This window comes from Oncorhynchus tshawytscha, linkage group LG27 (genome assembly GCF_018296145.1).
Source record: "Oncorhynchus tshawytscha isolate Ot180627B linkage group LG27, Otsh_v2.0, whole genome shotgun sequence".
Lineage (NCBI taxonomy): Eukaryota > Metazoa > Chordata > Actinopteri > Salmoniformes > Salmonidae > Oncorhynchus > Oncorhynchus tshawytscha.
The window spans coordinates 15,611,989-15,636,640 of NC_056455.1; the positions used below are offsets into that span (position 1 = coordinate 15,611,989).

At 47.0% G+C, this 24,652-nt stretch overlaps 1 protein-coding gene across 1 annotated transcript; it reads left to right on the forward strand.

Annotated features, from left to right (window-relative positions):
* Window positions 1-2: 2 nt before the first annotated feature.
* LOC112234633 (nucleosome-remodeling factor subunit BPTF-like) lies at window positions 3-23,968 on the forward strand (the record flags this gene model as incomplete). The annotated part of the gene is given in 32 exon segments (XM_042307104.1): window positions 3-805; window positions 1,766-1,986; window positions 6,513-6,686; window positions 6,849-7,025; window positions 8,691-8,757; window positions 8,760-8,890; window positions 9,112-9,260; window positions 9,572-9,930; window positions 10,084-10,215; window positions 10,551-10,680; window positions 10,819-10,847; window positions 10,909-10,952; window positions 11,094-11,408; window positions 11,619-12,398; window positions 12,515-13,445; window positions 13,656-13,780; window positions 13,898-14,026; window positions 14,313-14,463; window positions 14,645-14,684; window positions 15,100-15,319; window positions 16,722-16,864; window positions 17,043-17,172; window positions 17,443-17,681; window positions 17,785-18,037; window positions 18,176-19,283; window positions 19,489-19,714; window positions 19,911-20,185; window positions 20,292-20,480; window positions 20,571-20,763; window positions 20,998-21,082; window positions 21,331-21,517; window positions 23,092-23,968. Coding segments are annotated over 32 exon segments (8,172 nt in total), but the record flags the coding sequence as incomplete, so codon positions are not given.
* Window positions 23,969-24,652: the final 684 nt, after the last annotated feature.

Here is a 24,652-nt window from a genome sequence, read left to right on the forward strand (position 1 = left end):
TGCACTGCCCTCGCTCGCCCATCTTTGAGGAAAAGGAGATCCCTCCTCTGGAGCTGCCCAGAACCTCTGAGGACCTCCTGGTGCCCAGCGAGGAACTGCTCAACGTGTCCTCCATCTACGAGGTCCTGCGCAACTTCAGCACGGTGCTGCGGCTCTCTCCCTTCCGCTTTGAGGACTTCTGTGCTGCGCTGGTAGGCCAGGAGCAGTGCACGCTGATGGCAGAGACCCACACAGCCCTGCTGAAGGCCATCCTGCGTGAGGAGGACACCTCCAACACCACGTTCGGTCCTGCTGACCTCAAGGACAGTGTCAACTCCACCCTCTACTTCATTGATGGTATGACGTGGCCCGAGGTGGTCCGTGCCTACTGCGAGAGCGACCAGGAGTACCACCATGTCCTGCCCTACCAGGAGGTGGAGGACTACCCCTACGGCCCTCTGGACAGTAAGATCAAGGTGCTGCAGTTCTTGGTGGATCAGTTCCTCACCACCAACATCGCCCGTGAGGAGTTAATGTCAGAGGGGGTGGTGCAGTATGATGACCACTGCAGGGTGTGCCACAGATTGGGGGACCTGCTGTGCTGTGAGACCTGCTCTGCCGTCTACCACCTGGAGTGTGTGAAGCCTCCTCTGGTAGAGGTGCCGGAGGACGAATGGCAGTGTGAGATCTGCGTGGCACACAAGGTGCCCGGGGTCACAGACTGTGTGACAGAGATGCAGAAGAGCAAACCCTACATCCGCCAGGAGCCCATCGGCTATGACCGCCACCGGAGGCAATACTGGTTCCTAAACCGAAGAATAATTGTGTGAGTAATTACTGGCCCCCACCCCACTTCCCTTGTTTTTACTTCAACAATATTATGCACCATCTCCATACCATACTGAGTGATCTCACCTGAGTGATACATTGTATTTTGTGATGTAGGCAGAGAGTGGATGTATGTCCTTGAGGTTCTTGAAAACAAGTTAATTGATTGCCTTCAGAATTACTTAGTTGTTTTTTCCAGTGCTGAATTGCTTGGTATAACATCAGTCATGTCTTGTGGATAGAATAATACACATTTTGTTGCTGAACACTATGTACACACAGATTGCCTGAGAGGGTTGATTTAAACTTGGAACATATATTTTTTTTTTACTTGAATTTTAGTAGCTGGATGTTGTTGGTAATCACCCATATTCATGTAGAAGCAGCCTGGATTAAACATTTATGTAGCTGATTTCAATGATGACTCAATCTGAAGAGTGGGATCTATCTGACAAGCTGTGGGAGGGATCATTAGTGGCGGTTTGAGACATCAGCCAGCGAGGCGAGGGTGCTGTGGTTGTTAATTGTGCCCTTAGTTAGGGTGAAACTCCTGTGCTGTGATGCCATAGCCCCCCTGAGAGTTTACTGAACTGCTGCTGGAGTATCCACTTCTTCATCATGTAGCCTCCTCCATTTGAACATATCTTCGCAATTGCTTGTAATTGGTCTCTTGCGAGGGCAAACAAAAGGTATAAGGGGGCTGAAAAACAACATGCGTTCGAATGAAATTTAAGCTTATTGTCAATTTGCATTCAGTGTTGATTTTCCTTTGAAGTTAAGATATCTTTCTCTCCCGGGTTAACAATGCTTCATGCAGCATTATAGGCCATACAATGATGCCGTCTCATGATCTATTCATTAAGGTCCTTAAACCTGTTTTTATAAACAAACTAATTGTCAATTATATTCCATCTTATTTGTCACAACTCTAATAATGGTTGTTGTCCTGTTATTCCAGTGAGGAAGACGGGGAGCATGATAAGAAGAAGATCTGGTACTACAGCACAAAGGTCCAGCTGGGAGAGCTGATAGAGTGTCTAGACAAGGAGTACTGGGAAAACGACCTGTGTGCCGTCCTCGAGGAGATGAGAGAGGAGGTGCACACTCACATGGACATCACTGAGGACCTCACCAACAAGGCCGCGGGCAACAACAAGGCCTTCCTCGTGGCAGCCAACGGTAAGGCTAGACAGCCACCTGCTGGACGCTCTGAATCACTGTCTGTCACACTGAAGCATTTTTAGCTGGTCCATGGCTTCTATGCATTGTCAATATAGAAATGTCAACGACGACCCCTAGGCTACATGTTGTGTTGCTCCTGTGAGATTACATTCCAATACATCTTTGGTGAGGAGAGTACATTCTCCCTCGTGCTGAAGTATGATTAGGATGGTTGATGTATTAGAACTATCAGAGGGCTGCAGGTAGCCTAGCGGTTAGAGCGCTGGGTCAGTAACCGAAAGGTCGCTGGTTCAAATACCCGAGATGAAAAGGTGAAAAATCCGTCTGCTCTCTTGAGCAAGGCACTTAACTCTCATTTGCTCCAGGTGGGCTGTACTACTATGGCTGACCCTGTAAAACAACACATTTCACTGCATCTGTCCAGTGTATGTGATATTAAATAAGCATCAAACATCGTAGATGTTGCTATTCCCCTTTCTTTCTCAGCCTTTTTACTTATCATGCAAACAGCGGTTTTCTTATTTCTATCGAAGGGAGAAGGTTGGTTTTAAACCAGTGTCGGTTTCTCTGTGTGGCTACTCTACTCCTCCTTGTTTGTTGTAGAGCCTTCCTTTGTTTGTGCATTTCCTGACCACTATATCTCTTAGTTGACACAAACCAAGCTTTATATGGTAAGCTTGCTTGGTTCTAGTTGTACTGTTTTGGGATCAGTCTCCTCAATTGTTAGACAATGAGGACTTTATTTGACAGATGTTCCAAAGACAAGCTAGTCAATGCAGAGTCTTTTCTCTCCTGTCTCGTTCGACCTGTACCATCTGTAGTGATTAATGGGCCTTGCTGGTATTTTATCCTCTTCAGAAGCCCACTGCTTCATCCTCCCTCTGTGGATACTCCTGTATCTCTCCCTATGAAAACCTCAGTTATGAACTGTTGGCAGGTAGGGAATGGAGACTGATGTCATTTTTTTGTCTTCTCCTGTGACCCAGGATACTTTCACAGGCAATGCTTTCTGCTGGCTGTCCACAACTTTTTTTGTTGTTAGATCCATTTCCCTGAATTAAGATTGGAATCTCTCTGTCTGCCTTTTATGGGGAGAGATTTTATACCATATCGTCATAGAACACATTATTGATCCACCACTCTCTTGCTTTTAGTGCTCAGACAGCAGTTTCATTAATGTCATCTCCGGAGCGTTGACCCACTGTCCCGTTTCAGGGAACAATAGTAGAGACGGCAAATCAGGAGTGACTCACTGATATGGGTTCTAATGAGTTGTTCTTGGTTTTAGCTGCCAATGGCTAACTATATTGGTATTTAACTGTGCTGGTGATCATACGTGTTGTGACTTGGTTACTATTACCGGTCACAATCCGTTTCCACTCATTCTTCACACAGTCTCAAGTAGTGCTAGAAGGTGTATTAGCAATCTGTAAGTTTGAGATGTTTGTGTGGTTGTTCTCTGAAGGTGAGTGACTGCTTCTATGAGAACTAGGATGGAAGGGGTTAACCTAGTGACAGGATGATCTTGACACTGTTACAAGCATTATACATAGGCCTATGTTACTTTCCAATTGCAATTTTACCAGCTGGTATTATATTGTTTCAAAATGTGTAGGAGAGCAATATTGGAAACCAATTATGGTTTGACTCCATTATATTGGTAATGCCATCCTGTAATATAAAGGCATAATTTCAACAAACAGGCTAGGGCTAGTGAGCCAAACAACTCCATTCCTTTTCTTATTGTCTGGCATAGCTTCTCTGGTTGGGAATTAGCTACTTGACACATCCCCTTGTATTTTTTGTTGTTGTATTTTACCCCCTTTTACCCCCCTTTCAATCTTGTCTCATCACTGCAACTCCTCAACGGGCTTGGGGGGGAAAAGGCCGATTCAGGCATCCTCCGAAACATGTCCCGTCAAACTGCACTTCTTAACACCCGCCCGCTTAACCCGGAAGCCAGCCGCACCAATGTGTCGGAGGAAACACTGTTCACCTGACAACCGAGGTCAACCTGCAGGCGCCCGGCACGCCACAAGGAGTTGCTAGAGCATGATGAGCCAAGTAAAGCCCCCCCGGCCAAACCCTACCCTAACAAGGACAACGCTGGGCCAATTGTGGACTACGCTGGGCCAATCACAGGCCGTAATTGGGACTCCCAATTACAGCCTGTGATATGGCCCAGGAACGAATCAGGGTCTGTAGTGACGTCTCCAGCACTGCGATGCAGTGCCTTAGACTGCTGCGCCACTCGGGAGCCCCACATCCCCTTGTTTTAATGCCTGAAAAAAAAACATTACTGACTGGTTGAGCATAGACGTACAGTGCCTTGCGAAAGTATTCGGCCCCCTTGAACTTTGCGACCTTTTGCCACATTTCAGGCTTCAAACATAAAGATATAAAACTGTATTTTTTTGTGAAGAATCAACAACAAGTGGGACACAATCATGAAGTGGAACGACATTTATTGGATATTTCAAACTTTTTTAACAAATCAAAAACTGAAAAATTGGGCGTGCAAAATTATTCAGCCCCTTTACTTTCAGTGCAGCAAACTCTCTCCAGAAGTTAAATGAGGATATCTGAATGATCCAATGTTGACCTAAATGACTAATGATGATAAATACAATCCACCTGTGTGTAATCAAGTCTCGGTATAAATGCACCTGCACTGTGATAGTCTCTGAGGTCCGTTAAAAGCGCAGAGAGCATCATGAAGAACAAGGAACACACCAGGCAGGTCCGAGATACTGTTGTGAAGAAGTTTAAAGCTGGATTTGGATACAAAATGATTTCCCAAGCTTTAAACATCCCAAGGAGCACTGTGCAAGCGATAATATTGAAATGGAAGGAGTATCAGACCACTGGAAATCTACCAAGACCTGGCCGTCCCTCTAAACTTTCAGCTCATACAAGGAGAAGACTGATCAGAGATGCAGCCAAGAGGCCCATGATCACTCTGGATGAACTGCAGAGATCTACAGCTGAGGTGGGAGACTCTGTCCATAGGACAACAATCAGTCGTATATTGCACAAATCTGGCCTTTATGGAAGAGTGGCAAGAAGAAAGACATTTCTTAAAGATATCCATAAAAAGTGTCGTTTAAAGTTTGCCACAAGCCACCTGGGAGACACACCAAACATGTGGAAGAAGGTGCTCTGGTCAGATGAAACCAAAATTGAACTTTTTGGCAACAATGCAAAACGTTATGTTTGGCGTAAAAGCAACACAGCTCATCACCCTGAACACACCATCCCCACTGTCAAACATGGTGGTGGCAGCATCATGGTTTGGGCCTGCTTTTCTTCAGCAGGGACAGGGAAGATGGTTAAAATTGATGGGAAGATGGATGGAGCCAAATACAGGACCATTCTGGAAGAAAACCTGATGGAGTCTGCAAAAGACCTGAGACTGGGACGGAGATTTGTCTTCCAACAAAACAATGATCCAAAACATAAAGCAAAATCTACAATGGAATGGTTCAAAAATAAACATATCCAGGTGTTAGAATGGCCAAGTCAAAGTCCAGACCTGAATCCAATCGAGAATCTGTGGAAAGAACTGAAAACTGCTGTTCACAAATGCTCTCCATCCAACCTCACTGAGCTCGAGCTGTTTTGCAAGGAGGAATGGGAAAAAAATTCAGTCTCTCGATGTGCAAAACTGATAGACATACCCCAAGCGACTTACAGCTGTAATCGCAGCAAAAGGTGGCACTACAAAGTATTAACTTAAGGGGGCTGAATAATTTTGCACGCCCAATTTTTCAGTTTTGATTTGTTAAAAAGTTTGAAATATCCAATAAATGTCGTTCCACTTCGTGATTGTGTCCCACTTGTTGTTGATTCTTCACAAAAAAATACAGTTTTATATCTTTGTTTGAAGCCTGAAATGTGGCAAAAGGTCGCAAAGTTCAAGGGGGCCGAATACTTTCGCAAGGCACTGTACATAATAATGTGGTAAACAGCATGTAGCCCTACTGATTTACATAATAATGTGGTTAACAACATGTAGACCTACTGATTTACATAATAATGTGGTAAACAGCATGTAGACCTACTGATTTACATAATAATGTGGTAAACAGCATGTAGACCTACTGATTTACATAATAATGTGGTAAACAGCATGTAGACCTACTGATTTACATAATAATGTGGTAAACAGCATGTAGACCTACTGATTTACATAATAATGTGGTAAACAGCATGTAGACCTACTGATTTACATAATAATGTGGTAAACAGCATGTAGACCTACTGATTTACATAATAATGTGGTAAACAGCATGTAGACCTACTGATTTACATAATAATGTGGTAAACAGCATGTAGACCTACTGATTTACATAATAATGTGGTAAACAACATGTGGACCTACTGATTTACATAATAATGTGGTAAACAGCATGTAGACTTACTGATTTACACATAAAGCTGAAACGTAGTCTCCGGTCAAACAGACCTAACATGGTGTGTGGGTGTTGGCCTTTTGCTTATCAGCTGTGTTGTTGTTTGTGTAGATGAGATCCTGGAGCGTGTGCAGGGCAGGCAGGAACGGCGAGCAGTGGAGCAGGCAGAGAAGGCCACTACAGACACCACCAAGATCGAGGAAGAGACCCCCACACACTGCTCTCAACTACCAGACCACAGAGGGCTCCAAGACCCCGAGTATAAAGAGGAGGCAAGCTCACAAGGTAAGATAGAAGAGCAACTCCAATGTGAGTTGTGTATTGCCGGTGAAGTCCATTTCTGGATGCATCTTTCATGTAGCCTTTTGAGGATAGCAATGACTTTTTGTTGGTCTGGTGAGGCGGTTGTGTGTTAAAGATCCAGAGTGAGTCTTGTATGTTTCACAGCAGCTGTAGCTCCCCCTGCTGGAGAAGAGAACACCACCGTCCACCCCCCTAAGCCTGGCTCGTCCACCCAGGACGGCACTCTCCCTAAGCATGAACCCCTTAAGCCTGCTGAGGTGTCCTGCTCTGCCGCCTCTGAAAGTGGGGAGGCCTCCATGGAGCCTGAGCAGGAGAGGCAAGGTACATGATGGAGAAAGCGCCCAGCAATCCGCATCTCTCCTCCCAGCCTCTCCTCCTTGTCACACCTTGCTGTGGCTATGCATGTGTGCATCCATCATCATCGGTCTCGTGCTCTGGCAGTCTGAAAGCATCCTCCATACTGTAGTTGTGCTTAATGTGATGTGATTGCTGCCACTGGGTGCGTTGCTTTGGAGTCACTGCTACAGGCTTTTTGCTGCTGCTGCTTCTTGGCTTGATGATGATCTTCATGCTGGTTGGCTGCTCCTCAATGTGACCATTTGTTGATTTGATTATTGGCCATGTTTGGTAGAAAGTATACTAAAGAGTGCTCTTGGACCATTAAAGCTTAAGTTATAGCTTCCTTTGAGGATGAGAGTGTCTTGAATGGCTGCAACACGTTTACACAGTATGCCTTTCTGGTTATCTACTGTCTACTAATTCAATACATGGATTACTAACAGCGTGAGTGGACTCTGTTGGGCAGCCTTCACTTAGTCACCCAGTCCAGAGTAATGAATGTAACAGAGGGGGCTCTACTCTGCCACAGTACTGCTCACCTCAGTATCACTCATTAAACTGACCGGTGTTGCTGACTTACTGAGTTAATTATCCTTCAGGTATAAACATATTTTGTCTTAAGCATTTTCTTACTCCTTAAAGCACTCTGCGTTTCACATCTACTTATGTAACGTTTAAATAGCCCATTATTATATCCCTTTATTGCTGTTGTTTTCTTTTCCAAGAATTTGTCTTTCATCCAACTTCATATGATCGAGATCTGCCTGGTTATTTTCTTCCTTCGACAGATGCATTGTGCCTTTTTGCGGGATCTTGTGCTCTTGCCATCCATTTTGTGTTCCATTGTCTTGTGTAGTGTTCAGCATGCAAGGCTGAACAGTGCTCAGGAGGCTGTAAGTGTAGCCTGTTGTTATTCTAGTCACCTTGTTCATTGCTTACATGTTCTATTTTCTCAATGCATTCATTGTGTTATCCGGATCCTGATGCGGTGCATTGTCTGGTCCACACACTGTGAACTTGTTCTCAGATAATGGCGTTTTGGCAGCAGCATCCCTGGCAGGCAGCGCCCACCACCCTAAGTCTGTCACAACCAGCCCCTTATTCTCGCCCCAATTCATTGGGGAAATTGGCCTCCGTTCCTTTAGCGGAAACAAAAGGCTGGCTCCCTGCCTGAACCTTCCACCTGCTCCCTCAGCGCAGTATATACAGCAGGGCCATTTTAACCTACAGCTCAGATACACAATCTTTTTCTTAATTTGGTTCTGCAGCTGCGTTTTGCACTGCTTGTGTTGTGTTGTGTTGCACTGTGTTTTTAGCCTTATCTGTCAGCCTGGACTGCTGAAGTGCAAAGTCTTGCTCAGACTCACTGATTAAGCATTTCCCTGGTGTTATGCTAATTGTGCATGATCATTAAGGTGAGGCAGGGAAGGCATCAAGCCAAAAGCATTCTGTTTTTTACAATTGTTGTGGATTACAGGTTTTACTTTTTAAGTTGTTTATCCGTGTTTGCTCTGCATTGCTGTCATCATTTGCAATACTTTGTCAGTATAGACAGCTAGTGCCTGGTGATGCATGTTTTCACACAAAGGGGTCTAAGGGGTTTGTGCTGCTCAGCTTTTCACTGTTCAATCCTCTCCTCCTCCCCAGATGATAAGCCTGTAGACTCAGAGTCCCATGGAGAGGAGGACCCCTCTGCACAGTGCCAGCCTACTCCCCACCACCACACCCTGGAGACGAGAACAGCAACAGCAGCCACGTCTCAGCGCCTGGGGTCCTCAGGAGGCCTGAAGAGCCAAACCTCGCTGACAGGTCCTCTCAGTCCTCCATCACCAGCCAGGACGACACGGGTACGCAGTTGCCATACCAATCTTGCACTCAGGCCTCTGACTCATTCAACTGTCAAGGGCCTTGACTACCAAGTGACATTAGAGATACTGTTTGTATCTTTGAACATTGCCTCCGCTGTGCTGGTTTTTGGCCCAATTAATCATGAATCCTTTATTCATGATTGACTTCTCTCTTTTGATTAATCATCACTGATCTTAATGATGTGTTCTGTTGCTCGCAGGTGAAGGCAAGGAGAGTGGGAATGGTGAGGGGTCAGCGTCTGGACAGACTAACAATCGCATAGTGACTCGTCTGCGTAACCCGGACAGCAAGCTGAGCCAGCAGAAGACCCAGGGAGATGGCAGCCCTACACCCAGGGACAGCAAGGAGGTGAGACACCAACCAGACACTGTTAACCTTCTGTCGTCTCTGTGGAATTTCACCCACAGCCTAGTCTCTCACATTAGGAGAAGGCAGCCTTAGCAGGATCAAATGGATTGTCCTGTTATATTTTCAATCATCTAGACTGAAATCCAGTCCTCTGTTCCACATCGACTCACTTCTTTATTACACAATGTTACACAATTAATTGAACTACCAGTAATCTCCCAATTGCCAAATCCCTATGGATACGATGTCTCTCTTCTTAGCTGTGTCTCTACTCAGCTCAGTAGAAATATCCCCTTGTGTCTCTCCATTAGACATCTCCTCCCAGCTCTGAGAGTGAAGTGGCTCGTCTGGGTACTGTGAGGAAAGACTTGACGGTGAAGGGCAACCTGAACAACTTCTTCAAGCTGGGCCAGGAGGGAAAGTTCCGAGTCTACCACAACCAGTTCAGCACCAACACACTGGGCCTCAACAAGCACCAGCATCGTGAGGACCACGACAAGCGCCGCCACCTCTCCCATAAGTTCAGCCTAACCCCCGCCGGGGATTTCAAGTGGAACGGCTCCATCCACGGATCCAAGGTGCTGACCATCTCCACCCTGCGGCTCACCATCATCCAGCTGGAGACCAATGTCCCCGCCCCCTTCCTGCACCCAAACTGGGCCTCGCACAGGTACGCTCCAGAACAGACTACTTACTCTGACATAGGAAAGTGGGGTTCAGAACTGTTTCACACAATGGAGAAATGGAATATTAGTGACTGATAAGGTCATGTGTGAAATTGTGTTTTGCTGTATAGTGAAGTTGTGGGTTTGGGATTTTCCAGGACAAACTGGATTAAAGCGGTGCAGATGTGCAGTAAGGCTCGGGAGTTTGCCTTGGCGCTGGCCATCATGGAGTGTGCCATCAAACCAGTGGTCATGCTGCCTGTCTGGAAAGATGCGCTTGGACACACTAGGTAAGAGACATTGGTTGTGAATCAAAGGACTTAATTCATTGCTGAATTGGGTTTTGAGTCATAGCACATCGACCCAACTCATCCTGCTCTCTGCGCTTTAGTGCACAATGCTAAACTGAATTCATTATATTGCTTCACTGCTCTGCTGATTATGAAGCATTCTGTTCACCTCTCTTCAGTGCAGAGGTCTGTAGTGGTGTGGGCAGTGTATGCAGAGAAGCTGACGCTTTTCCCATGAGTGAGAGGAGGTTCATTGTTGAATATAATGGAGCCCTGACTAAACAAGCCAGAGTCACCTTGCCGTTTTGATGTATTTTTTTCACCCCCCCCTTCAGGCTCCATCGCATGACCTCCATGGAGCGGGAGGAGAAAGAGAAGGGGAAAAAGAGAGAGAAAAAACTGGAGGATGAAGAGACTATGCAGCAGGCCACCTGGGTGAAGTACACCATCCCCATCAAACACCAGGTAAATCTGGGTTCACTTTCCTCTCAAGTCCTGTTTGGGCTTTTATGACTGCATGATGTCTGACAACATAATCATCCCATCTTTTGTATGCGATTGTGTAGTCTTTAATCTAACTGGTTCTTTCTCTCTGTGTGTAAGGTGTGGAAGCAGAAGGGGAGGAGTACAGAGTAACTGGTTACGGGGCTGGAGCTGGGTCAGTAAGACTCACGTCCATCGCTTTGTTCCCAGGCTACCAGGGAACACCAACGTCAACTACCGCAAAGTACTCGAAGGTAAGTGTTTCTTCTGTACACGTATTATCTCTGTCTTATCTCACTGATGATGATAAAGGCCACTCAAGCTGAAAATGTGGCTCCAGCTTGCCTCGGTATAAATTAGGTGCTTCATGTGTTTTCATTTTAATCTCTCTACAGCAGCTAAAACTGGCAAAGAAAATGCAACATCCTGCCCGAACAAACGAAAATGTTTGCCCAAAGCACCAACGAGCTCGGAAACCCAGGCGAAAGAAGAGTCTACTCCAATTACTGAAGAAAAAGACCAGGAGGAAACCTCCACCATGGAGCCATCTGGGAACACTTCACCAGGAGAGGGGCAGACTCTGAAAGAGAAGGAAGAGAAAAATATCACAGAGAAGGTGGAGAAGAAAGATGATCAGGTGGAGGAGAAGACTGAGGACAAGATGGATGTTGACCCCAGTCCACCAGACACCTGTCTCAGTGAGGAAAAAGGTACAATGATAATACTTTTCATCAATAAACAAAGAGGGTCTCCTGCTGTTTATCTGAATAAGACATTTTATTAGATGACATTAGGTATTTTCCCCACTCCTACTATGATTGGCTGTGTTCTATGTTCATCTGGTACTTAGCAGCTGTCTTTCAGGTCTCGGAGTTAGCATTTTTTGGCTAATATTATTAATTGAGTTCTCTCTCTTTTAGGTATAGTGGACAGCAAATGCCCCTCATCACTGACTGACCCTGCTGTGAAGGAGGAGCCCGGGGAGGAAGAAGAAACTAAGCAGGAGGACTCTGAGGCCAAGCCACCTGTCCGTCCCTTCAACTGGGATGTGGTGAACGTCAGCGAGGGCTTCCAGCTCCGTACGGCCTACAAGAAGAAGGTGAAGACGTCCAAGCTCGACGGGCTGCTGGAGCGCAGAGTGAAACAGTTCACCCTGGAGGAGAAGCAGAGGCTAGAGCGCCTCAAACAGCAGTCAGCCCTGGCCAAACACACAGTCTCCAAGGAGAAAGTTAACACAGGGACTCCCACCACCATCAAGGCTTCTACAGCAGACAAGTTAGCAATGACACCGTGCACAAGTCTGAAAGCTGAGGGACAAGCAGACTCAGTAGTTAAAGACACAATTGTTAAAAGGCTTGACTTTGACCAGGAGCAGCCAGTGAAATTCCAGCCCTCAGGAGAGACAGATAATCTGGATGTCAGATTAGGCTCCACCTGTAAACCCCAGGCAGCAGGAGCCACAGGCCCCAACCTCAACACCACAGGGTTGGCCAACCATGAGAGCAGCGTTCAGGGCAATGGTGGGGATGCGTTATCTCAAACAGAGCTGAATGGAGGCTCCCAGAAAAGCATAGACGTCAACAACAAAGTCAATTTGACATCTGTAGAACCGGCTTTAGGTGCGGCCAAACCTCCCAGAGCAGAAGTGATGATAGCAGGAGAAAACGGTAGGAAGCATGGTTATGAGGAGACAGAGCAAGGTAATGGACAGAGGGAGATAGAAAGCAAACCACATTTAGTGCAGGTGAACGGGAAAGCCGCTGTTGACACCAAGGCTCCTGTAGACTCAAAGATGCACTCAGACCTGGCCAAAAAGTGGACACCAAGGTCATGCTCCAGATGTTAGAGGGTGAGATCAAAACACTGCCAGTGAAGGAACCTGTAAAATCCATTATGAACGGTACTCTCTTTCAGGACGGGTTAAAGGTCAACAACACTGTGTTAGCCACCAGCCTAGCCTTGGAGGACGTAGAGAGAAAGGTTGTGGTGTCCGAGCCTGACTACTCCGTCACGTCGTCAATGTTAGGGCCGCCCACTGGTGTTCCCATGGTAAGCAACAGCACCAAGTCTGAGCCAATGGAGATTGGGCAAACGGCATCCAATGAGATCACCCCATTTCCTATCCCCACTGCAGAGGAGTCCAGCTTGAGTAACAACACCACAGAGAACAGCAGTAGCAGTACTGAGGTGCTGAAGACCATCACCCAAGTTACCACAACCACTACTACCACCATGTCAACAGAGTCTCGCACGGTGCAGATAGCCAAGGTCTTCAGCAGCACTAAGCCTGCAGTGACGCCTGCTGCAGAGAGCAGTGCTGTATCCACCCTCACCACCATGACCAAGACCACCGTCACCAGGGTCTGCTCCCCGACGCTCGGGGCCACTGTCTCCGAGGAGACCAAGACTGTTGTCACTGCAATGTTGACAGATGCCAAATCTGGCCCCTCAGGCTCTTCAGTCACCTCCATGACGGTCAGTAAGGAGTACTCCACCAGAGACTGTGTCCGGCTGCTAAAGTTCTCCCGCTCCAAGAAGACCCGCTCTGGCACGGCCCTCCCCTCTTACCGCAAGTTTGTCACCAAGAGTAGCAAGAAGAGCATCTTTGTACTGCCTAATGATGACCTAAAGAAGCTGGCGAGGAGAGGGGGCATCAGAGAGGTACCCATCTTCAACTACAACGCCAAGCCAGCCCTGGACATCTGGCCCTATCCCTCCCCCAGACCCACCTTTGGAATCACGTGGAGGTTAGTCACGTAGTTGACCCTTAGCCATTAGGCTGCCATTGACGCAGTGGACCATCTCATATGCCGTGCACTGAAATGAAAACACAGAAAGACAACAAACAATATTTGGGCTAAAACCATTGAGAACATGGAACCATGTACATTTGTCCATATAGCTATTTGGTTAAAGGTTGTTTTGATAACACTCACTGACTTGGGTCTCCTATGCAGATACCGTCTCCAGACTGTGAAGTCTCTGGCGGGGGTCAGTCTGATGTTGCGGCTGCTCTGGGCCTGCCTGAGGTGGGATGACATGGCTGTCAAGCCCTCCCCTGCTGTAGGAACCACCCGCACAGGTGAGAGCACAGCAATCCTACCCTCCTCTCCCTCTTTCTGCCCTCCTCCTTCCTGTCTCTCAATTTGAAGATGAGGCACAATTTCAAATAGACATATTTCCTTTCTGCTTTCCCCAGAATCCTCGGAGACGGCGATCACCACAACAGAGATCATCAAGCGGCGAGATGTGGGGCCGCACGGCATTCGGTCTGAATACTGCATCAGGAAGATCATCTGCCCAATTGGCGTTACCGAAGCTCCCAAAGGTAAAAGGATGAAACTGCATCCCAAATTGTCTTAGGATCACCCTGTCACAATCCTATAGTGGTCTCATGAATCTTTGCTTTGGATTGCCTTGCTCAGCTTGCTCCTTACCTCTTCTAGTGTTCTCTCTCAAGTCCCTGAGTAGGCAAATCCTTTGCAATGTAAGTGAAAATATAGAGTTTGAGAAAGTTCTTTATCCCACAATACAAAGGATGACATTAATTGACAGATGTCGTTTTCCCCTTTACCTCATTCTCTACCTCATCCTTTCTCTGTCCTCCTGGGTAGAAACTCCCACTCCCCAGAGGAAAGGCCTGCGCTCCAGCGCTCTGAGGCCAAAGAAGCCTGAACCGGCCAAGCAGACTGGACCCATCATCTTAGAAACGTGGGTGGCCGAGGAGGAGCTGGAGATCTGGGAGATCAGAGCCTTTTCAGAAAGGTGAGCAGGTGGACTGTCCTTAGCCTTGCTGCTGGGACTGGAGAGAATAAGCTGCCGTACTGCTTGATATTATGTGACCTTTGAACCTATACTTCCCTCAAGATGTCTTGTTGTAACCCTGCCCAGGTCTGTTGTCATTGGATGTAGTATGACTAACTGACTTGTCCTCTTGTGGTCCCAGGGTAGAGAGGGAGAAGGCCCAGGCTGCAGACCAGGCTAAGGTTAGTAGAACGCTGAAGACAGCAGAGGAGGCCAAGGCCCAATTGGAGGCTCAGCTAAAGCACCAGAGATTGGCTGCTCAGCAGGTGGGAAGATCAGACAAGTTTCCACCTTGCACTATGGTGACACCTAGCCTCCCTACAATCCACCCCCCCTCAGCCCAAACCTGGGGGGCACAAACACTAAACACTGGGAGCTGGGACATTTCAAGGGCCTCTGTTTGGGTTGGTTTTGATCTGAATAATTGTCCTTTTAAACCATGTGTAATTACAAATGTGTATTGGAAGTTATGTATTATTCAGAGGAGACATGTTTACTCTGTACTCTCACTCTTTTACTCTGGTCTCCTCTTTCCAATGAGTTTGGTGTTTCTATGTGGTTTAGCATAGATTTAGCATCTGAACCTTTGCATTGTAGAAACGGTTGGAGCAACAGAAGCCTGGTGCCACCACCTCCACCCCCACCAGCACCCCTACAACCTCAGCTTCTGGCACTCCGGCATCCCTGACCAGCCAGGTCACCCCGGGGACTAAACTGGTCCTGGCCTCCAAGCTGGGGACACCTGTCACATTCCAGCAGAACAAGAACTTCCATCAATCATTTACTTCCTGGGTCAAGCAGGGCCAGGGTAGTCCAGGTGAGTTTGGCGACGACTAGCTGCTCATACAAAATCATGACGGTGGCTACTGTGGGGGTGTGTTTTAAGTTGATAGTGATTCTTGGTAGCAGTGTTGAAATATTATTTTTCATATTTCCATGTTTTTGGTCAGAAGGCATTTTCGTTCCCCATTCACTTTTTAATGGTGGCCATTGAAGTTCACTCGTGGATGTCAAACTGTTACAACAACAACAGATAATTTTAGTGTTTGGATTCTTCTTTTTTAATTTGACCTATTTTGATAGATATTTACGGTATGTTGAATGGCCTTAATGGCCAGTGGTGTCCACTTCCTGTATCTGAAACCCAGTCAAGTGTGGGGCTGGGAAAGGGAATTCTAAAAACATTTACAATCACTTTTGACTACTAGAAAAAAGTTTCAAGCTCATAATCAGTTAATCAGTCCAAAAAGCATTATGCAATGGCTTTGTTTGAATCGAACCTGGGGGGGAAAACACCCCTTAGTGGACACCACTGCTATACACCCTGGCTGTTGTGGTTGCACTTGCACACGGTGTGTGACTGCAGGTGGGGTGTGTGTTGCAGCCTCCACTTGCTCACGGGCCACCGTGGCCAACAGCATGGTCACCACCTCTGGACAAACGTTCCAGATCTCTGCCAGCCCGGTGACCATGGCTGGCCAGGTCATCACCGCCAAGCTACCCATTCCGGCCAACAGCAAGATTGTTACGGTCAACATGCCAACCACACAAGGAGGTATGGATGACCTTGCCGTCTGTAAGGTTTTAGCCGGCATGACCGCATTGACAAGGCCTACCCCCACTCAGCAGGCCTACCCCCACTCAGCAGGCCTACCCCCACTCAGCAGGCCTACCCCAACTCAGCAAAACCATGAACCATCTCACCCCAGTAGAACCTTTGAGGGGCTTTGAGGTGTTGCTTTTGGTTTTGAGTGTGCTGGCTGCCCTAATACGTAGAAAATGCCACTGATTATTACAAGAACATTCTAGGAAGGAGGACCCCTGGGATGCCCTGTCTCGCTCAGTAATAGACACAGTAATGTCTGTCCTGTCTGTCAGATTATTGATCCAATGGAAGCTTCCTTACGGTATCGTGGTTGGACTGCGTCCCAGACAGTCTCAACACAAAAGACCTGTTCTGCTTGATCCATACAGTCTGTCCAGGTCATCTGCAAGAGGGGCAGGTGACATTTCTCCCACTGATGGCTGTGACTTGCCAATATATTTGGAGATGTGATTCAACCTAGTATTTCTTTTGCAAACTGAATTCCTAGTTCCATGAGCGTTTAACAAGGGCGTTTGACTTGTTGTAAATCTCATTATTGAGGTTCAACACCCTACTGTTGATCTACTTGTAGTGAGTTCACGCTACTTAATAACACAATCCCTCTCCGTCACAGGTATGGTGCAAGTCCAGCAGAATCTCCTGGGCATTATTCCATCCAGTACCCCAGGCAACCAGCGGACCTACTCCTCATTCCAGAACCGCAACGCCACCATCAACATCAGACCCAACACCTCCACCTCAACCACCACTCAGCCGGTAGAGAATAGACATCCTAACAGATCTATCCCTCTCTCTCTCACATATTATTGCTGTCTTTTTCCCTCTTATGCTCTCCCCTGCTCTTTCTTTGAGTTATAATCTTAATTGGAATGTGGTGAAATTAGCATAATCATGTGTACAGTATCATTTATTTGTGTTTTGTTTTTTGGCTTAGGTCATTTCCACCGAAGCCCAAATCCGTCCGGGCATGACGGTGATCCGATCGCCCCTGCAGCAGGGCACCACCATGGGCAAAACCATCATCAGAACCCCCTTGATGATGCAACAAGGTATTCTACCAGCCAGTAGGTCTCTCCTCTCCCAACCCGTGGCTGCATGGCTCTGCTCACTCCTCAGCATGCACATTACAGACTGTCAGCGACATTGCTTTGTGTTGATATGTTTATACGTATTCATTTTATTCGGATGGAAACTGTATTGGTAGTCCTCCGATGTTGACCTCCAGTCAATTCATTCATGATAAGTCACCTGATTTGTCTTGGGACTGTCCCATGCACTTTTCCTATTTATGCTACTTGTGTGTCTGTTTGTCTGCCTCACTGTCTGTCCTCTAGGCCAGCAGCAGGTGGTGACTCAGATCATCCGGGGCCAACCTGTCTCCACAGCAGTTTCCAGTGCCAGCCCTGTGCAGACCAGTGCAGGCCAGAGGATGCTGGGTGCCGCCCCGTCCCCGTCCTGTCACCCCTGCCCCGGGCAGTCCCCATCACCATCCACCCCCCAAGGCAGCCGACCACAGCAGGGCCAGGTCAAACTCACCCTGGCCCAGCTCACCCAGCTAACGCAGGGGGCACAGGTGAGGAGCCACCTGCTCTCTTTTACACCTACTTTCACACATACTCTCACACTCCTGTTGGATGTATTCTCTGTGTGTTTCTATGTCTGACTGTGTGTTCCAGGGAGGGAACCAGGGTCTCACAGTAGTAATCCAGGGACAGGGACAGACCACAGGCCAGCTGCAGGTCATCCCCCAGGGGGTGACAGTCATCCCAGGCCCTGGGCAACAGCTCATGCAGGCTGCCATGCCCAACGGCCAGGTGCAGCGCTTCCTCTTCACCCCAGGGGCAACAGCCCCTGTCCCCAACCCCGCCACCACGGCCAGTGCTGCTGTCACCCCCGTCACAGCCACCACAACAACACCCTCAGGGCCAGGTATGAGGCCAGGCCACTTCAACAAGCATCGTACACAAGGCTTTGCAGAGTTGTGAATTAGAATGTTCATTTAGATTGGTCTCTAGTTTGTGTAGATGTGTTAATACTGTGCTGCTGTCTCTCTCTTCTCCGTTGCAGCGCTGTCTCAGCCTCCAGTTCAGACTCCCGTCACCTCTCAAGCACCGGCACCACCAGTCCAGCCCCCTCAACAGGCTATCGCTCGTGTCCAGCCCCCTCAACAGGCTATCGCTCGTGTCCAGCCCCCTCAACAGGCTATCGCTCGTGTCCAGCCCCCTCAACAGGCTATCGCTCGTGTCCAGCCCCCTCAACAGGCTATCGCTCGTGTCCAGCCCCTCAACAGGCTATCGCTCGTGTCCAGCCCCCTCAACAGGCTATCGCTCGTGTCCAGCCCCCTCAACAGGCTATCGCTCGTGTCGAGCCCCCTCAACAGGCTATCGCTCGTGTCGAGCCCCCTCAACAGGCTATCGCTCCAGTCCAGCCTCCTCAACAGGCTATCGCTCCAGTCCAGCCTCCTCAACAGGCTATCACTCCAGTCCAGCCCCTGCCCTCGTTCCTGCCCCCCTCCAGTGTCCACATATCAGACTCAACCCCCTCAGGCTCAAGTCCACATCCCCCTCCAGTCCCCCACTGCCTTACCCATCCAGCAGATAGCCCAGATCCCAACCTCTCCACAACCGGTCCATATGAAGACTCTCTCGGTCTCCCCCTCCGTCACCCAGGCCACAGTGAGGCCCATCCAGGCCCATGCTCAACTCCAGCCCCAGGTTACGGCTCAGATCAGGCCCCAGCAGCAGCTGCAGCTCCACCACCAACCCCAGCTGATCACAGTGCCGGGGCTGCAGCAGCAGGTCCAGGTGCTGGGCACCATCCAGACCCACGTGGCGGCCCAGCTCCAGGCCCAGCAGGGTGGGGCGGTGCCCCAGCAGATCAAGCTGCAGCTGCCTATTCAGATCCAGCAGGCAGGAGGCCAGGTGCAGGCCCACCAGATTCAGAATGTGGTGACCATCCAGACAGCCAGCATGCAGGACCACCTGCAGAGGATCCAGCAGCTCAGAGAGCAGCAGCAGAAGAAGAAGCAGCAGGAGGCCAAAAGGGAGCAGAGCCTGCAGGCCTCCAGCCCCAGCGACATTATCCAGAAACAGGTGGTGATGAAGCAGAATGCTGTGATAGAAAATCTGAAACAGAGGAAGACCATGACTCCAGCAGAGCGGGAGGAGAACCAGAGGTATGGCTGTCATTATTCACAGACATGACCCTTACATAACGACATTAATATGAATTACAGTACATGTTTTATCTATTTGTCAGTTCCAAAACCTTATTATGCTTAATCCTACCAGCAATCGCCAACTATTTTGTGCTAGTTATATTTTGTCTGATTTCATGATGAATCTGACAAGCCCTCCCTTCCTCTATCCCCTGCTGAGCAGAATAATCGTCTGCAACCAGGTGATGAAGTTCATCCTGGACAAGATCGACAAGGACGAGAAGCAGGCGGCTAAGAAGAGGAAGAAGGAGGAGTCTGTGGAGCAGAAACGCAGCAAGCAGAATGCCACCAAGCTCTCGGCTCTGCTCTTCAAGCACAAAGAGCAGCTCAAGGCTGAGATCCTGAAGAAGAGGGCTCTACTGGACAAGGAGCTGCAGCTGGAGGTTCAGGTCAGTGCCATAGCCACCTCTGTATTATAGGCCACTGTATTGTAGTGCTCCAGTAGGGTGTAGAAGTGTGATATTGGATGTGTTGAGAAATATTGCGGCCACTGCCCAGGAATTCCTTACATTGTGATACCAACTCTCCCCTTCCTTTCCCCTGTCTCTCTCCCCTTCCTTTCCCCTATGTCGTTCTCTCTCTCAGGAGGAGCTGAGGAGGGACATCAGCAGGCTGAGGAAGGAGAAGGAGAAGGCCCAAGCTGCAGCCTCTCAGGCAGCCGCTGCCGCAGCCCAGGTAGCCTCATCCCTCTCCCCCACCATGGCCTCGCCCTCCTCCGCCCACAAACGCAAGAGGGACGACGAAAGGGACTCATCCTCCGCCAAGCCTAAGAAGAAGAAGATGATATCCACTACCTCAAAGGATCACAAGAAGGAAGTCAAGCTGTACTGTGTCTGTAAAACGCCCTATGACGAGGCCAAGTAAGATATGGATGCACCATATCGGGTTCCCATTGAAACACTGAACATGTAACTGAACTGTAGCATGTATGTCAAAGACATTGAACTTAAGTCCACATGGTTTCAGGTTCTACATTGGGTGCGACCTGTGCTCCAACTGGTTCCACGGTGCGTGTGTGGGCATCACGGAGAAGGAGGCCAAGAAGATGGACGACTACGTCTGTAATGGCTGCAAGCAGGGCCAGGACTCACAGGACTCAGAGGGCACCACGGAGGAGCTGTACTGCATCTGCCGGACGCCATATGATGAAACACAGTATGATAACACAATACTAATAAGGTTATAGCTTGGGTGAACTGAATGTTATAGGTCCAAATATCCCTGACCTGTACTTCTTTCTCCCAGGTTTTACATTGGCTGCGACCGTTGTCAGAACTGGTACCACGGGCGCTGTGTGGGCATTCTGCAGAGTGAGGCCACCCACATAGACGAGTATGTGTGCCCGCAGTGTCAATCCACGGAGGACGCCATGACCGTCCTCACACCGTTAACCGACAAGGACTACGAGGGTTTAAGAAGAATCCTGCGCTCCTTACAGGTATGAAGCCTGTGGTCTCCTCAGTTCAGTGTCTTTACTGATGATGCATTTGATATGGATATGGCCAGAGTTGGGAGTCACATCATGTACCCTGTCTTGAATAAATGAAATGATTAAATGAAACAACGTTGCATTGCAGGACCAGTGTTCTGGTCTGGGGCACTACATTCTCAACATACTTCAGTATACCTCACTGTTGTAAATCTAGTGAAACACCTATTGTTCTGTTAACAGGCTCACAAAATGGCGTGGCCGTTCCTTGAACCAGTAGATCCCAACGATGCTCCTGATTATTATGGCGTTATAAAGGAACCGATGGGTAAGGGCAAGGGCAGATCTCTAAATCACTGTAATGTCATTGACTGTTGCTATTATTTCACATCAAATTTTATTGGTCACATACACATGGTTAGCAGATATTAATGCGAGTGTAGCGAAATGCTTGTAAGAAACATTGAAAGTAGACACAATGTGTACTTGGCTAGTGTTTATGTTGATTGTTTAGAAAATATAATAATTGACCAACACATTTACCTTTGCTCACCCTTCTCTATGTTTCATCCCCAGACCTCTCCACAATGGAAGACAAATTACAGAAACGGTATTACAACAAGCTCACTGAGTTTGTGGCGGACATGACCAAAGTCTTTGACAACTGCCGCTACTACAACCCCAACGACTCCCCCTTCTTTCAGTGTGCCGAAGTTCTGGAGTCATTCTTTGTACAGAAGCTCAAAGGTTTCAAAGCTAGCAGGTAAGTTTAGAGCTCTCATGACTCCCAAGGCTCTTCAGAGGCCCTGTCATTAAGTCTTCTGTTAGAAAACACTACCTCTGTCATGCTCCTCTGCTTTCCATGGTCTCATCTGACATTAGGGCATAGGTAATGGCTTGTCAGTCATATAATGTTCATGACACTCCATGTGACTTTGATTGAATCTGCTTTTGAGAATTTCCTAAGAACACCCTTTTTAATCTTTTCTTTTTCATTAAACCATGCATCCGTGTCATGCTAGTTAGCCTCATTCGCTCTCTGGGCAAGTCCGTTTGTGTTGTAGTAGCCTGACTTTGGCTGTGGTCTTCCCCACAGACCTGGCTGTGGTTTGTGGGATGCAGAGTCTTACCAAAGCCTACAGGGCTGACTTCAGCTCAGACATCCTCTCTGCAATAGTTTTCAGTAGAGCTTCATTAATGTTTGCTCCATCTCTGTGTCATGCATCACCTTGCATTGTGTCTCTTTCACCTGTACCGCATGCATTTGATTTATGCCACTCATTCTCTCTTTCTTGCAGATTGTGATGTCATAAGTCTGACGTTATAGCTGGAGTCTGAGCTGGATGCTGGGGTCTCTAGTAGTGAATCATGGAACTTGCTGTTTCATAAACAGTGGAAATTCTGTGTGATTATTTAAGATTTAAAGAAATAAACACACAAACACACACAAGTGTTCTATCAGTGAAACAAACCATGCTTAAAAGTACATTTGCAAGTATAGAAGCCAAATTCCAAAGATGCCTTCTGTGACAATCACAAAATGGCAGCCATGTTGACACTTACAAATCAAGTTATCAAGGGATATGCTTTTTTTCTATTATTTTGGTAATTTTACCATTTAAAATCGTATCAATTATCAGCAAGATAAGTGTCAGGGAAGCTTTTACTTAGAAATGTGTAAATAAGCTTCACCCAGAAATGAATTTTTTATTAGTAGTTAGTTATTCTTGGAGAGGGAGATATAAAAACAACATTTGGGACCACATGTAAAGCTGTATATTTTATTATTATATATTTATCAAATTAAGTTCCTCTCTTATTCATGGCCTTCTTTCAGCTGATTTAAATATCATGCATTCGTAATTAATGTGCATGATTTTAATATAGTGCACAGGTTTTGTAGGTAAATTATAGCTTAACTACTGGTTGAATTATTATTTGGATGTTTTAAATTTAGTGGTTTAAAAAAATAAGATTGATATTGTATGGTTTTTAATCCTTTTGTGAAGGATTATTTTATGGTTAAAACAAAGAGAGCCTATGGTCAGAGGAATTTATATAGACTTAAAATAATTAATAAAATGTCACGGCTTAACTATATTGGACCCCATGCCTTACTGCATGAAGGTACCTCAGGATGTAGACGTGAAGCACCATTTTCATTGACTAAGTCATTCCCAATTAATTAGACCAACATGGCTGCTCTATCTCCTTCCTGACCCCATGGCATCCATTATTTGTATCATTGTTTTGTTTTTTTGTTCATGTCAGTATGTTTAAACTATTCATAAAAATGTTTAAAGGTTCTCAACTGTTCCCCTTTTCCACATTCTATAGGTCTCATAACAACAAACTACAGACTTCGACCTCTTAGTATATACCACATATGTGAACAACAACAAAAATGCACTCTGCGAGAATTGGGTTAAATTCTGAACAATTAATCCATGTTGGGACCTGGCTCCTGTGCTTTGTGACCTCCACTCCTCTCCCTCCTTCTGGCCCCACTACGCAGCCCCCAAAGGAAGACTCTCCCTGTAAGACCAGCAGCGCTGTTCCCACACAACTGTCAGGTGGAGCTGCTGCCTGCCCACCTCTGCCACATGGACATTTGACAAGGGGTTAAAATGGAGGGTTTGAATAAAGGCATTTCTGAAAAGGTTACCTTGAAGAAAATACTTTCTTTGGAGATTTCACGTTTCCTTGTTTGTTCTTCTTGATTTGATTCTTTGTTACCCCTCTAGCCAGTTGAAGAAATTAAGAAAAGCTTACGCTTCCATGGCCATGCCCATAAAAATAAAAACATTTGACGCCTGTTTGAACGTTGAAAATGTTGAGCTGAGTTGCACTCAGTGTATCAGATTGCACAGGGACACTTAGGTGTGTCTATACCCTTTCAATCACTTTATTAGAGGTGGCGTGAAAGATACATCTCATTGGGAAGGACTTGCTTGAGTTTGGACCGACTGGCTTTCTGGACACTTAACAGTTTGAGTTTCAGTCAAGCTATGCTGAAAGGAATAATGTATTTGGTATTAATTGCCCAGCAGTAATGACACTGCTAAGGATAAAAACACAATGTATTTGAAGGTATCCTGCCCTCTTTGTAAAACTTGTCAGATTTTGAATTTTTGTTTTTGTATTACAGCTGAAGAGATTGATGTATATGAAACCTAATAAATGGAGAAGACTGAGCTCTCTTCCACTACTGAAAGTGTTAGCATATGCTTTTGTGAAATCAATTGCTTTAGCTATATGAAAATATTTTTCCCTAAAGCATTTTACAGTACATTCAAAGTATTCAGGCCCCGTTCACTTTTTCCATATTACAGCCTAAATCTAAAATTAATTAAATAGTTGTTTCCCCTCGACACACAATACCCCATAATGACAAGGTAAAAATAGGTTTTTAGGAATTTTAACAAATGTATAAAGAAAAATATTAAAATTATAATCACCATTTACATAAGTATTCAGACCCTTTACTCAGTCCTTTTGAAGCACCTTTTGGCAGCGATTACAACCTTGGCTCTTCTTGGGTATGACGCTTCTAGCTTGGCACACCTGTATTTGGGGAGTTTCTGGAGATCCTCGAGCTCTGTCAGGTTGGATGGGGTGGCGTCGCTGCACAGCTATTTTCAGGTCTCCAGAAATGTTCGATTGGGTTCAAGTCCGAGCTCTGGCTGGGCCACTCAAGGACATTCGGAGCCACTCCTGCGTTGTCTTGTCTGTGTGCTTAGAGTCGTCCAGTTGGAAGGTGAACCTACGCCTCAGTCTAAGAACCTGCTCCAGAGCACTCAATCAAGGATCTCTCTGTTCTTTCCCTCGATCCTGACTAGTCTCCCAGTCCCTGCCGCTGAAAAACATCCCCACAGCATGATGCTGCCACCACCATGCT